At 56.0% G+C, this 13778-nt stretch overlaps 1 protein-coding gene across 2 annotated transcripts; it reads right to left on the bottom strand.

Annotated features, from left to right (window-relative positions):
• Positions 1–1804: 1804 nt before the first annotated feature.
• On the bottom strand, positions 1805–13713 carry RHOD (ras homolog family member D). 2 transcript variants are annotated; one of them, XM_073217495.1, is made up of 5 exons: positions 13477–13713; positions 10564–10651; positions 9696–9805; positions 7613–7747; positions 1805–2130 (listed from the first exon to the last, which is right to left on the bottom strand). In XM_073217495.1, the coding sequence occupies exons 1-5, from the start codon at positions 13606–13608 to the stop codon at positions 2008–2010; spliced, it is 588 nt and encodes a 195-aa protein (XP_073073596.1). In that variant the 5' UTR covers positions 13609–13713; the 3' UTR covers positions 1805–2007. The 2 variants fall into 2 exon arrangements, with proteins under 2 accessions (XP_073073596.1, XP_017530973.2); XM_017675484.3 differs by lacking the exon at positions 1805–2130 and adding an exon at positions 6472–7091 and having other exon boundaries at positions 13477–13705.
• Between the last annotated feature and the right edge of the window lie 65 nt (positions 13714–13778).

Raw genomic sequence — 13778 nt, forward strand, 5'->3', positions numbered from 1 at the left:
GCGGCTGCTTCCCAGCAAGGCCGCACTGTGGCGGAGAAACCAGGGAGGGGTCCAAGCACTTGGCAGGGCCATGGGGATTCTTGTAGTGAGTGCTCAGTAAAGAATCCATGAATGAATGAATAGGCAACCAAAACAATAAGCACAGTGGACAAAGGACAGAACAACAGGGCTCATGGAAGGAGGTCCCAGAAGCAGGAGGAGGGAGTGGGGAAATGAGAGTAGGAAGAGGAGAAACTCTTACTGCCTTGTCCTGCAGGTCACTGCTAGGATGATGGAGGCATTTACATCTGCCCCTACACCCTGTGGTCAGGGCGGCTCAGGGCAGGGGTGCGGACAGGGATGTAGGTATGGAGAGGGGCGTGGAAAGGACTCTTTATCAGGCCATTTCTTTTTTCATTTGTGGGGAGGAATTTGGGTGGGCAAGTGAAAAGGGTTAGAGAGCTGGGGGTGTCTAAGTGGCAGGGCTGGCCAAAGGGAGGTATGTGGGTGTCACCTCTGCTGTGGAGGCAGCCCTTTGTCACATGACTCAGCGCCTTCAGTTGGTGGGAATACTGGTGGGAACACTGAAACTCAGCTGACCTTTCCCAACCCCTTCCATCCCCTTTCCAGCGTCTGAGTCTCCGTGTGGGTGAGTTCTCCAGCAGGAAGAACCCCAGGGTCCTCCAGATCCTCCCCTTCTCTCTGTCCCCTTCCCAAAAAGCACCTTACTTTCTGGGAGCACTTCCTTGAAGTTCCTTGACTTTCTTAAATATTTCGATCATCTCCCCAAATGATGTTACAGATTCTGGGTGGAGTCTGGAGAGGAAGTTGGCAGCGAGATCCCTGGGACCCACCTGCCTCCCGGGTGTAGCATAGCAGAAGGTAAGTGAGCCCGCGTTGTGTGGCTGTGGGAAGTGCTCCTCTAAGATGTCTCCCTTGATCTCTCCAGCTCCAAACTTCACTTATAATCCTGGGAGGTGGAAAGCGTATGGCTGGGATTTGAACCCTAGATCCTGACCCTAGAACCATACTCTGGATGGCATACATTGCATTCCAGGTTTGTCCAGGCTGGCTGAATGGTCAATGCACTTGGCCATTCTGAGTCGGTTTTTTTCCCCAGTAAAATGTTGGGGTGGGCACTGCTCAGTGGTGGCGGCTGGTAGAGTGGTGTGTTGCTGAAAGTACCCCAGGCAGGAGTGACTGGGTGCATCACAGCGGGCAGGCCTGCCAGCCTCCCCTGCTGAGGAAAGCCGCCTCAACATGGGCCCTGCTGCCCTCTGCTGGTCGAGGTCCAGCTTCCTGGCTAGTGCCCAGGAGAGTTCAGGAGCTGGGGCTGTGAGTCCAGTCCTGTTCTATCCTGTGTCCAGGCACCCAGCTATGCCACCCACTGCCTTTGGTCCCACTCTTTAGCTTTGTGAAACTGTTTCGTCACCTGTAATATGAGGGTCTTGTGGAGGACTGAATGAGGTGGGATATGCAGAATGTCATCTATAACACCTGGCTGGACAGGGCTCGCGGATGCTCTGCTGGTGAGCATCTATCCCCTGCTAGTAGTTCTAGGACTACCGTGTCCCAGATGCGTGGGTGTGAGGGCCGAGCTCTGTGTGGCTTTAGTTCAGTGACCGCCTGCTCCCCTCTCTGGCTCCCCTCCTGTTTATCTCAATAGCAGGAGCAGGCTGCTGAATGCATGGTGGGGACTCCCTCCCCTCCCACACTGGTTGTGTCCACACTGTAGCTCCCACAGAGGATGAAGGGTGGAGGCTTAGAAGACCTGGCCCACATCCTACTCCCCACTTGGTGTGCAGCACATAGAACAGGGCCCACACAGGGTAGACAACCAACATATATTTCATAATCAAACACATCAAGCATCTGCCCTGCGCTCAGCACTGGAGCAGGCTTGGTGTTTCCTCTGCACACACTCGCCTTGGAGGAAATTCCAGCCCACCCTTCTGGCTCGCCTCAGAGCACCCAGCCAGCCTTCTCGTGTACTCCATGGCCATTCCCCTCTGAGGCTTCCTGTCCTTGTTACCAGGAGGGCCCAAGTTCCCTCTTCTCCTCCCAGGGTCTGATGACAGAGATTGGGAAGAGGGGACCAACCTGCATCAAAGATGCCCATGCTTGCTTCTGCTTTGCAATCCTGCAACAACCCTGCACAGAAAACAACAACCTGATGTCACAGCCAAGAACACTAGTTAGTAGTTAACACTGAGTAAGTCCCAGTCACATTAACTCATTTAATTCAGCACTCTAGGAAGGAGGTTCAACTTTTGCCCTTCTCTTACAGATAAGGAAATGGACACAGGCAGAGCCCTAGTGACTTGTCACAGAGCTGGTATATTCCAGAATCAGGATTGGAGCCCAGGAAAATCCTCTGTTGTTCACGATCTGACCTATTAATCAGAAGCGTTGAGCTTGGAGATCAAGCCCCGGAATGCAGGGCAGGCGATCAGAATGTAGGTATTCTGTTCTCTTTTCTCTCTGCCCCTCAGCCTAGTCTCAGGCTTCGTTGGCTCCCTAGCTAGTGGCTTTGGGCTGACTTCCTGGGGGCTGTGCGTTCTCACCTGCCAAAGGAGCAGGAGGCGGCCAGAGAGCAAACAGGGTGGCCTGAAGTGGTGGGCTGCCAGGTGCCATCCCCTCCGAGCACCCAGTGAGACCCTGGGTGCCGTCGCAGCCCAGGGGAGATGGCAGCATCAGGACTCATACGTGGGCCCCACCCTCCCTGCTGAAGATGCCGGGGAATGGCCTGTCCTGGAGGAGACAACTTGGGGTCCCCACCCCCACTGCTTGCCTTTCCGGCAGACAACCCCACGGCTGGGCGAAGGCGGTGTGGAGAAATGGAGACACTGTGGTTTGTGGCTCTTGGCCCCAGCTGGCCTCTGGGCTGTGCCTTCCCTGGCTCCCAGTCATCTGATGGCACCCGCCCTTCCAGGCGGGTTGTGAGGAATTGGAAGGGGGGCCTAAGGGGTGAGGAGGAGGAGAACAGCAACCCATAATAACAACGCTGGCTCCTCAGCCTGGCATCTCCAAGGGCTGCCGCTCACCGTGCCCTCCTGTGATACCTGGGGTGGCTGCATGTTGCAGGGGTGGGGGGCAGGATGCGGGCCTGACGCTGGACGCCTGCCACCTGATGGGTCTGTCTTTCCCAGGCCGTCTGGGAAGGGGCTCACCTTCTTCGCATTTCTCATGCAGGGGAGAGGCCTGCATTCTTCCCTTGCTCCCAGCGTCCCCACCCATCATGCTGCGCGGCTTCCCAGCCCAGAAGTCACCTGGCCTTGACATGTGGTGGCCTGTTTCTCCTGTCTGCCCAACTGGTGTCCCACTCCTGCCTCCACCCTGCCCGCCGTCCTGACTGGTCCCGCCACCAGATCTGTCATCTGAAGGAGTCCAACTGGCCTTTCCCACAGACAGGAAGAGAGGCCCAGTTCTTTCACCAAGGGACCTGGCAGAGATAATGGATGCTTTGGGGTGCAGGGGTGCTCCTGTGCATGTAGTGAGAGGGAGCGAGTAAGTGGCCAATCCACAGGCTTCCAGAAGGCAGTGTCTGAGCTGCACTGTGAAGGATTTGGGGGCCAGGGGTTTGAACAGGCAATGATTGGGAGGAACAGCATGGCCATGGTGAGGAGGGGAAACAAAGCAAAGGCCTGGAGGCCAGTACCAGTTGTTAATGCTCCCCAGGTGTGGCTTGTGCCAGCGGCAGGAGTGTCAGGTGTCCAAGGGCGTAAGGCGGGCTGCAGCCAGTTGCAGGAGAGCCCATCTCCCCAGCTCCTTCTCAAGCAAAGGGATTGTAAAAGGCTCAAGGTGCCATGACTGGGCTGCACTTTGGAAAAACGGCTGTGCTGGTGGTGAGGATGAAGGAGCTGCGAGCCTTACGTGGCAATCCAGCAGGAATGGGTGAGGCCCTGAAGTGGGACACTGACCCAGAGCACTCATCCATTTAGCCACCGTGTATTTCTTCGTGCTTCCTATAGGCTAGGCCGCGGCAAAGGGGATTCCAGCAAGCCCAGTCTGTGCCCTCGTGTTGCTGGCAGTGCTGTGGGAAGCAGGACCGTCCCGGAGAAAGTAAATGGGGGTGGCCAAGGCCTGGCTGGACAGAAAGTGAAGGAGTGTGTTTCCGACTCAACTGCCCCCTGCAGGGACCCTCCTCTCCAGCCAGCCCGAGGGGACTGTTTACTCGCTCACCTCCCCCTCTGTGCAGTGGCCCCAGAGCCCCCTTCTGGCATACCACTGTGTCTTCCACCTCCCTGCCCCAGAGGTGGCTTTCCCTCCGCTCACAGTAGCAGTTCTTTTCTGACCTTGACTCCCACGTGCACACCTGATGAAATGCAATGAGGGCCTCAGTTGAACTTCAGTCCTACCTCTGGACAGGTGACCCTCTTCTTTGGGAAACCTCTGTCTTTCAAGGCTTCCTACCGATTGGATGAGGCCCACACACATCATGCAGGGGGATCTGCTTTACTCAAAGTCTACTGATGCAAATGTTAATCACATCTAAGAAATACTTTCCCTGAGCATCCAGACTGGAGTTTGACCCAACAACTGGGCACTGTAGCTGAGCCAAGTTGACAAATAAATTCAACCATTGCACCTATTTATTTCTCTAATCATCTCATTCTTGACATAATGAGTCAAGAGTCAGCAAGGCAGAGCTCATTCCTCCTATTTATCAGGTGAGAAGACTGAGGCCCTCCCAGGACCAAGCCCGTCACTCCATCCACCTTAATACTCTCAGCCCTTGGCCCATATCCTCTTGTCCCACCCGACTTGCAAAATGTCCCACAGCATGGTGCAGAATCTCATCCTCCCATGTTCACCTGGCAGTCTCTCTCTCCAGGTAAGTGCTTTCTCTTTCCTGGCAGCTTCCCAGCAGCCCCTTTGAGCTGGGGTTGGGGCCCCTCCTCTGTGCTTATCCCAGAGCACTGCACACAGACCTGGCTTTGAGGGCACAGACTGTGGGTTCCCTTTGTAACATCCCTCGTTCTTGTGGTGCTGGGCACACCAGACAGCTCCTTTGACACCAGGCTGTTGAAGGGACAGACGGTTGAGTCCTTGGCTATCTCAGGGAAGGAGCCTGAGCCAGCATCTTGCTCGGCATTTTGACCTCAAGTATAGGACACACTGTCCAGCTCTGCTGTACTCCGTACGATTCATTCCACACTTCCTGCACACCAATTTTATGCCTGCCACTGCGCTAGGCACCTGACAAACATTTTTTCCACTTTATCCTCACAGCCACCCTGTAAGATGGACATGAATTACTCCCATTTGCCAGACAGGATAGTGAACTCAAAGACTGTAACTCATAAAATCTCACTATGGAAAATGGCAGCATTGAGATTCAAACCCAGATCTGCTACTGACTCAGGTGAAGGAACATTTGTCAATGCCAACAGGCCAAGTCACATCCTTAGCTAGAGGCTGGGAACAAAGAGATGAAGGAGACAAGGATCCTGACTTCGAGCAAGTTCAGGTCTAGTGCAAGGAGTCAGCATGAAAAGTATAGCACCATACCTATCAAGGCTCTAGGGAAATTAGGAGAAGAGAAGTATCTGAGCTAGGCTTAGTTCACTGGCCTGGGGGAGGGCAGAACATTCTGGGCATGGGGCGTGTTTGGGGGAGGAGCAATCTAGGCTAGCAAAAGTTGTTTCCCATTCCTCAGCAACTTATATTAAAACCCTAGGGCGGAGCCTATAATCCAGGTGGGGTTTTCAGAGCAGGCCCCTAACATCACTTCACCCGCTACAGCTCAGCTCTGTAGTCTGAGTCATGAGTCCTCACCCCCGCCCCTGGAGCTGTTGCTAATGAAACTGAGGGAGTGGGGATTTGTGACTAGTTCTATGTGGTGGGCCTCACCCAATCAGCTGAAGGCCATAGAGAAAAGACAGGTTTCTCAAGGAAGGTTTTGCCCCAAGTCAGCAGCACAGAAACCCTGCCTGAGTTTCCAGCCTGCTACCCTGCAGAATTCAGACTCAAGACTGCAACATCAACCTGAATCTCCAGCCTGCCCTATAGGTTGTGGACTTGCCAGCTCCATGACTGTGTGAGCCAGTTCCTTAAAATCTTTTTCTCTCTACCCATATCTGTATCTATGTATCTCCTATCAGTTCTATTTCTCTGGAGTAGCCTAATACAATATTATCAATTGCATTTACATATATTACATCTATACAATATTATCTGTTGTATTTATTGTAAAGAAAAGTAACACTTATGAACCTTTTGTGAGCACTTACTCTGTGCAAGGCACCTGCTAAGCTCTTTTCATATGTTTCATGATGCTCTTAATTATCCAAAAACTCCATGACATTGTCTGTGATTGAGCCCATTTCACAGGTGAGGACACTGAGGTCCAGAAGGTTCGAGTGATTTGCCCAAGGCCCTAAAGTGATAAGGCCAGGTTTGGATCCAAGTAGCCCCACTCATGGGGAGGTAGGTGCCCTTATGTATGATGGAACATGTGTGTAAAGGCATTTCAAAACAAGAGGCCCGATGCAACTGGTAAGTGACGTTGTTTTAGTTGCTAAAGGTACCACTGGGATGGGCAGGGAGAAGGGGCAGGGTATGAATTCTCACCAGAGGGCCCTAGAAACCCCAGCTCCTAAAGGTACAGCCTCAGGAACAGCCACAGGATGGGCCAGGCTGCATAGACCCTGGCTGAGCAGTCCAGGGCTGGGAGCCAGGAGTCTGTGATTCCAGGGGACTCCAGGACTAGATGCTGGTAGGCCCAGGAGCCCCCTACCACAGGCTTCAGTAGGGTCTCGCTCCAGTCCGGGGATCCCAGTCCAGGGTCGGGGACCCAGCCTGAGTGGTGCCCATCTGTTTGACATGCAGTTTGCCAGTTGTGGCCTGGGGCCTGGGTCCAGCCCAGCCAAGGGGGCAGAAGGTCAGTGCCCAGCTCCTTCCTGTGCTACAGCAGTGGTCGGGGAAGGGTGGGCTCCAGGCTGTCAGGTGACCATGCAAAAGCTCTGGGTAATCCGCCGCCAGAGGTTTCGACTTCGGCTGCTCAGGGCCACCCTGGCCGCCTCTTGGAAGACAGCGTGGACATTTTCATGCAGCCGAGCCGAGCACTCGAGGTAGGCCACTGCACCTATAGCCCTTGCCATCTCCTGGCCCTAACAGGGAGAGACGACGGGGCTGCTGGAAGGTCGGGGCCTCGCATCCAGCCTCCCCACAGCCCTCCTGGCCATCCCAGGGAGTCTCTGGGACAAAATGGAGGGTGAGCTTTTCTAGATCACCCACAGCTCCTGCCCCCTGGTTTGACCAAGCACTCCTGTGGCTTCACTGGGTTTCCTGCCTCAGTTCTGGCCTTGGTCTCTGCCTTTCATGGCATCAACTAATTAACTTCCCAGGCATGTGGCAGAGAGGGGCCTGCAGTCCCCTCTGGGCTTCAGGCTCCTTGTCTGTGAAGTGGGGAACCACCTGATGTGCATGCCACTCCATCTCCTTTCCAGAGTACTCCAGGTACCGCTTTCAAGCTACTGGCAGTTTCTAACCCATGACTGCCTCCAGGCGACCCCTCCCCTGACCCACACCTTGAGCCTACAGGATGCCTGGTGCCTCTGAGAGGCTGGGCGGAGCTGCATATCCCAGAAGTTCCCTCTTCTGGTACCCCGACCCTGGCTGGCTTTCCTACCCGGTGGTAAGTCACGGGCTCCAACTTATTTTTCCTCAGCTTCTTCACCAGCGACTTGTCCTCACGCAGGTCAGTCTTGCAGCCGACGAGGATGATGGGCACTTCCTTGCAGAAGTGATTCACCTCCGGGTACCACTGCCGGGAGGGTAGCAGTGAGGGGGTTATGTGTTGGCCGTCGGGAGGGCCGTCCCTCTCTGCAGATGGGGAGAAAGGGCCACTCTCCTGCTCCCCGCACATTCCAACAATGATAATCAACACTGCCAACACTGAGGGGGAGCAACTCTGTGCCTGCCTCCAAGACTTCACATGTATGGACTCACCAATCCCCAACTCTTTATGAAGAACGTCTATTATCAATCCCAATGTACAGATGTGGTAACTGAGGCTCAGAAAGGCTATGTAACTTGGCCTTGGTGACAACTGGAAGTGGCAGGATTTGAGCCCAGGAGGAGGAGCCCAAAGCCCTGATTCCATCTGCTCTAGAATCCTTCTTCTCTGCCAGGGAAGGGCTCCTACAACCATCCCCTAAACTGGGTAAAATATATAAGGAAACAAATAATCCTTTAAAAATAAAACAGCAAAATGGTTTTGCAGCTGTTTGCCGGTTGGAGGGAGTGTTCTTATCCTGTGTCAGCTGCTCTTTGGAATGTGAGGCGTCGGGGCCTGGTTACTGCAGCCTGGACCACAGCTGGGAAGCCAGAGAGGGGGGCTTACGTCTCCAGGGCCCCTGCGCTCCTGGTCCTCCTCAGGTCTCCAGCCAACCTCCCCAGACCACAGCTCTTTCCCACCAGTGGCACCTGAACGGATCTGCCCAGCCCTGTCCTCTCCCAGGAACTGCAGACTCAGACTTCTACCTGCTTACCTGACCCTCTGCTGGGACATCACACAGACCCCCATTTCCCCTCTCTCCCCACCAGTTTGCTCCTTCTCATCTTAGGAAATGACAGGTCCACCTTCTAGTTGTTCTGGTCAAAATGTCTCTCTTCTACCCACGTCCAATCCACCCATAAATCCTGATGACTCTGCTTTCCAAACAGACCCAGCATCCTGCCCTCTCTGCCCCCACACATGGCTAGCCCCCTGGTCACAGCCACCACCTTCTCTCCCAGGCCTTTGTGCCTGGCACACAGAGGTGTTCAATCAGTAGTTCTGAATGACTACATGGAACAGACCTCCTGGTTCAAATCCCAGTGCTACCACTTTAATAGATGGGTGGAAATGTAAAGCCAGCGTGGAATGCTCCGGAGGCCAGAACAGCTCATCCACGAGAACTGAGCTCTGGAGTCCCCCTTGTCTCCAGGATAGTACAGGCTGCCCCGGTTTGTGTGTCTTGGAGCAAGTGATCCAATCTGGGGATAATAATAGTATCTGCTCTGTAAGGTTGTTCAGGGAGTAGATGAGTACATATGTGGACGGGCCCAGAACAGTGCCTGATGCACGGTAAATTCTCAGAAAACACTGCCCACACCATTGTGAAAATTATTAACACCATCACTGGGCATTCTCTGTGGAACTCCAGAGCACACCATTGCCCACACAGGCCCTGGCAACAGCAGGGAGGGGCTGTGCCTGAGTCGGAGGGGGAACACATTCCTGACACCTGTGAGCAGTGAGCAACCAGCAGCCTTGGGAACCCCTGACCTACCTGGGGTACATCTTGGGAGGCTGCTAGAGCCAGTAGTCACACAGATGGGGGCTGAGAGCTGCTAGAAGGTGACCATGTAACCTTGGGCTGGCCCGGGCTGGTCCATGCTGGGTGAGCTGGGGCCTCTGGGTGACCCAGCATTCTCAGGGCAGGTCACAGTAGAAAGAGCCACAGTATTTTGAATCCAGCACAGGGCAGGTGAGGAACTTTTGACTGGGAGTCAGAGGCCAGACCCTGCCACCAAATCCTTGTGGGATCTCTGGCAAGTTGCTGCCCTGCTCTGGGCCTCAGTCTCCACATGTATATGCGAAAGGCACTAGAATCAGTGTCATCCAGGGCCTGCCATGCTTTGACAGCCTGCTGGGTCAAGGGTGGGGGCACAGCAGAGTGGCCTGGCCATGAGGGCTGTGCCCCTCCCCACCTTCCCCCAGTACCTACCCGGTTAGAGATGTTGTCAAAACTGTACGGGCTTGTGATGTCGAAGCAGAGGAGCAGGACACTGGCGTCAGGGTAGAACAGGGGCCGCAGGCGGTCATAGTCCACTTGCCCTGGGTAGAGTGGGGGTGGTCACCTGCCCACTGTCAGCACCTCCCCAGCATTGGGGAGGTCACCCTACCAGACAGGGGTCTGGACCAGGGCCTGGTTGTGTGCCATGGGGTCTGACACAAATTTGGCACTTAGTGGTCATTCCACGTGAATGCCCCCTTGGAGCAGTGTTCCTCTGGCCTGTCTGTGGGACGTGCCAGCCCAGGCCTGCGTGAGTGTTCTCCTGTAGGCCAGGAGGGACTGAGGCCATCACTCAGGGGCCTGCTCTGCCCAGGACCTGAGGGCTGAGGAGTGAGCAGCAGGCACGACCCTGGGCAAACACATCTTAGCCCCTCCAAGGTCAGGGGCCTGCTGAGGTTCCCTGAGGTTATCTCTGCGCTCTGGTGTGGATCTGGCTCTGAATCCTCATGCAGGCAAGGTCAGGAGGCTGGAGGGCAGAGGTCAGGGTCAGGCAGATCTTACAGAAACTAAATCCAGGGTGGAACGCTCAGGAGGCCAGGAGCAGTTCATCCCTGAGGAAAGAGCCCTGGAGTCCCCCTTGTCTCCAGGACACAGTGGACTGCCCTAGGGTGGGGGAGGCAGCAGACGCAGGGCCAGAAGCAAGGAGGGTTCAGATTCCTGGGGGCCCTAATCCTGGCCCGCACCTGTCCCTTGGAGACTTGTTGGCCTCCCCGGTTCAGAGAGAGGGAGTAAGGCTTGGCTGCTGGGTATCTGGGGCCCCTCCTCCCACCCTGCTCCTCCCCTAGGCTTGCACACCCACCTGCTGTGTCCCAGATTTGGAGGTCCACGGGTTTGCCCTTCATTTGCAGGTTAACAGTGAGTCGCTCGAACACCGTGGGGGTGTAGCTCTGGGGAAAAAGGGGGCACGGCGCAGACTGTGAGGACAGGAGCCCTGGAGTCATGGTGTTGCCCCTCTTTGGGAGTCAGTGTGGCAGTTTCTGGGAAGTAGCTGGCTGTGGGGTTGAGGCCCAGCTGCCGCTTCCTAGTGGAATGCTCTGGCCAGGCACCGAACCTCCAGGCCTTCTCCTCAACCGTAAAGTGGGAGTATGGGATGTACCTACCACAGCGTCTTGCTGTGAGGATTTAGTGGGAAACTCCATGCAGAGCCTGGCACGAAATAAGCGCTCTACACATGCCAGCCACTGTTATTTTTATCTTTGTCCCCCTGGACGGGGAGACTGTCCCATTTCTGAGCCTTCCTCCATGCTGTCCCCTCCTCCTGAAATGACATTAACCTATATTTGTTTGTTCACTCATTCACTCACTCATTCATGCAGTAAACATTAGCACCTTCTCCATGTCCAGTTCAGGACACTGGGGAGCAAGTAATAAACAAGATTAGCTCCAGAGACCTGTCCTGGAAAGCTCACAGCTTTTTAGGGTCCCTCCTTTGCCTCACAACCTGTCACAAGCCAACCAAGACCCCTGACCAGTCCTTTCTGGGACTCCTCCCCAAGGACACCTCCCCAGAACCCCTCCCAAGCCCTCCCCGTTTCTACCTCTCTGTGCTGTTAGCCTCAGGAGGTCACACAGGCCAGAGGCCCCTACACCCCAGGCCCGCTGAACCTGAGCTCACTCCCTCTCCATCGAGGCCAGAGGAATGGAACACAATGGGTTTTGTACACAGCGACATTAGGGGATGAGGAGGGGGAGCTTTACAGATGGGGTTCAAGCAACAGATAAGGAGGTTTTCAAAACTTTGCCACAACACAAGCCCCCTGAGGGGCATGCTAGACCGGATGCATCTTGGGTCCCCAGGCCTCCCTCACTTGCTCAGGGCTGGTCAGTCGAGCCACCGCATGGGGGGACTCTGCCCTCCTGCTCTTCCCATGCCAGGTGGGGCCCCACCTGCCCATGACTCAGGAGGACCTTGAACCTGCCTGCCTGACTGCCCACTGGCCCTCTGAGTCAGGCCCTGGCCCCTAGGAGGGGCAGCCCCTTAGTGGTGGGTCACAACCCTTCTCTGTCTATACTTTCTGCTGTGTTCTTTGAACTCCCAGCAGGGTGACTGCCTACGGGACCAGTGAGCACCTAATCTTATCTGTTGCGCTGCCCTCAGCTGGAAAGGCAGGGCCACGACCAAGCTAGGGCAGGGCAGAGATGATTCAGGCTTGGGTCTGCCCTTATGGGGCTCACCAACCGATGAATTATGGCAGGATGGGGGACATAGCCCGAGAGAGGAGAGTCATCCCAGGACAGCACACCCATGGAAGTCCCAGGGTGACAAGGAAGGACTCGGCTAGTTCTGGACGGCAGGGCTGGTGCTTCCTGTCCCCTCCCATCCCCGCCCTTCGGTGGGGCCCTGGGCTTTGGTCCTGTGGGAATGGTTGCTGCTCCAAATGCCAGTGGCTCCCAGCCTGGAGGGCCCCCCTGCCTCACGAGCTCTCTCTGCTCTTCTCCCTGTGCCCTGAACCTGAAGTTGGCCCACAGCCCAACGAGAGTCACTGAGGCCCCTCCAAATCCCAGCCTACTCCCTGCTCAAGGCAGGAGGCCTGGGAGACGGGACCCCGGTCTCCTACTGCTGGTTTCTTGGGCTTGGAGAGCTTCCAGGAAAAGGATCGCAGTATGAGCAGAAGGCGGGTCTAGCAGGCAGAGACCTGGGGTCATGGCCAGGGAGACCTGCACTGCCACTGGGCTCTGTTCCCCAAGGCAAGACCATGTTGTTGTCCCAGGGGTAGCATCTGGGGGGCCCAAAAACATGTCCCTCCCAACTTTAAGCAAATGTGACTAGCCAGAGGAGGTGATGTCAGTTTCCTAAGCTGCAAAGCAACTCAGCTTGATGTTACTTCAGTGGAAAGAAAGGTTCGACACTGTTACCAGGCCTGCCCTCTCTGGCCTTCCCTGGGGGACTCCCCGGTGCTTGCACAACCCAGGAGTTTGCAAGATGCTGGGATGGTAGGAGGGAGATGAGGTGGCTTGATGGAGGGGTCCACCTGGACAGTCAGTGAGCATGCTGGTGAAGGACGCACAGTCAACATGCCAGGCCATTAGGGGCATGCCTGGTGCCACTCCAGGTCATCTCCCAGCCTTCCTCAATTCTAGCTCACCATCATGCTAGGTCCCTCCATCCCATGAGGTGGCTCAGAGAGGCTAAGCAAGGTGCTGACGGCCACCCAGCTTGTTAGAGGAGAGCAGTCTGACCAGTCATGTGTTCTTACCCTCACGGCAGAGCCATGGGATGTCTGCTGTAGGGGACAGGAGATGGTGTTTCCCAAAAAAGATGTTTGCTTAGTCCTTCCAGTCACAGGCTCGGAGCTGAGCCATTAGCTGGTATTAACTTACTCTTCACAGTGACCCTGGCAGGTGGGCACTGTCATTTTCCCTATTATGCAGTTAAGGAAACAAGCACAGATTGGGTAGGAGACTTGCCCAAGGGCACAAGCTGTAAGTGGCAGAGCCATGATAGGACCCCAGGCAGTCTGGCTGCAGAGTCCTCAGGCCCTCTTAGCCATGCTGTGCCACCAGGTGCCCTCTTAGGATCTGCTTTGAGCCGAGCTGCCGAAATCAGTGCCCGGGACACCTCTCCCAGGTAGGTGCCATTCTTGCCACTTTACGGATCACATCATTGAGGCATTCGCTCCGGATAGCAGAGCGAGAAGTGCCTGCGACCCCCCACTGTAAGGGCAGGCCACGGGGAGGATGCGGGCGCCGTGCCAGAGGGGCTGGCACTCACCTCGGGAAAGGCCCCGTCGGCGAAGACCATCAGCAGCGACGTCTTCCCGCAGCCGCCGTCGCCCACCAGGACCACCTTGACGGACGGCGCGCCCGGAGTCACCTCCTCGCTCACAGCCTGGGCCGCCTTCATCGCGGCGGGGCACGGGGCGCGGGGCGGCGGGCGGCGGGCGGCGACGGCGCAGGGCTGGCGCGAGGCAGGCCTGGCGGCGCAGTAATGTGGAAGGGGCGGCGCGGCGGGAGGAAGTGGGAGCCGGGCGGGCGGGGGGGCGGGCCAGCGGCCCAGGTGAGGCCAGAGTCGGG

This window comes from Manis javanica, chromosome 11, assembly GCF_040802235.1.
Source record: "Manis javanica isolate MJ-LG chromosome 11, MJ_LKY, whole genome shotgun sequence".
Lineage (NCBI taxonomy): Eukaryota > Metazoa > Chordata > Mammalia > Pholidota > Manidae > Manis > Manis javanica.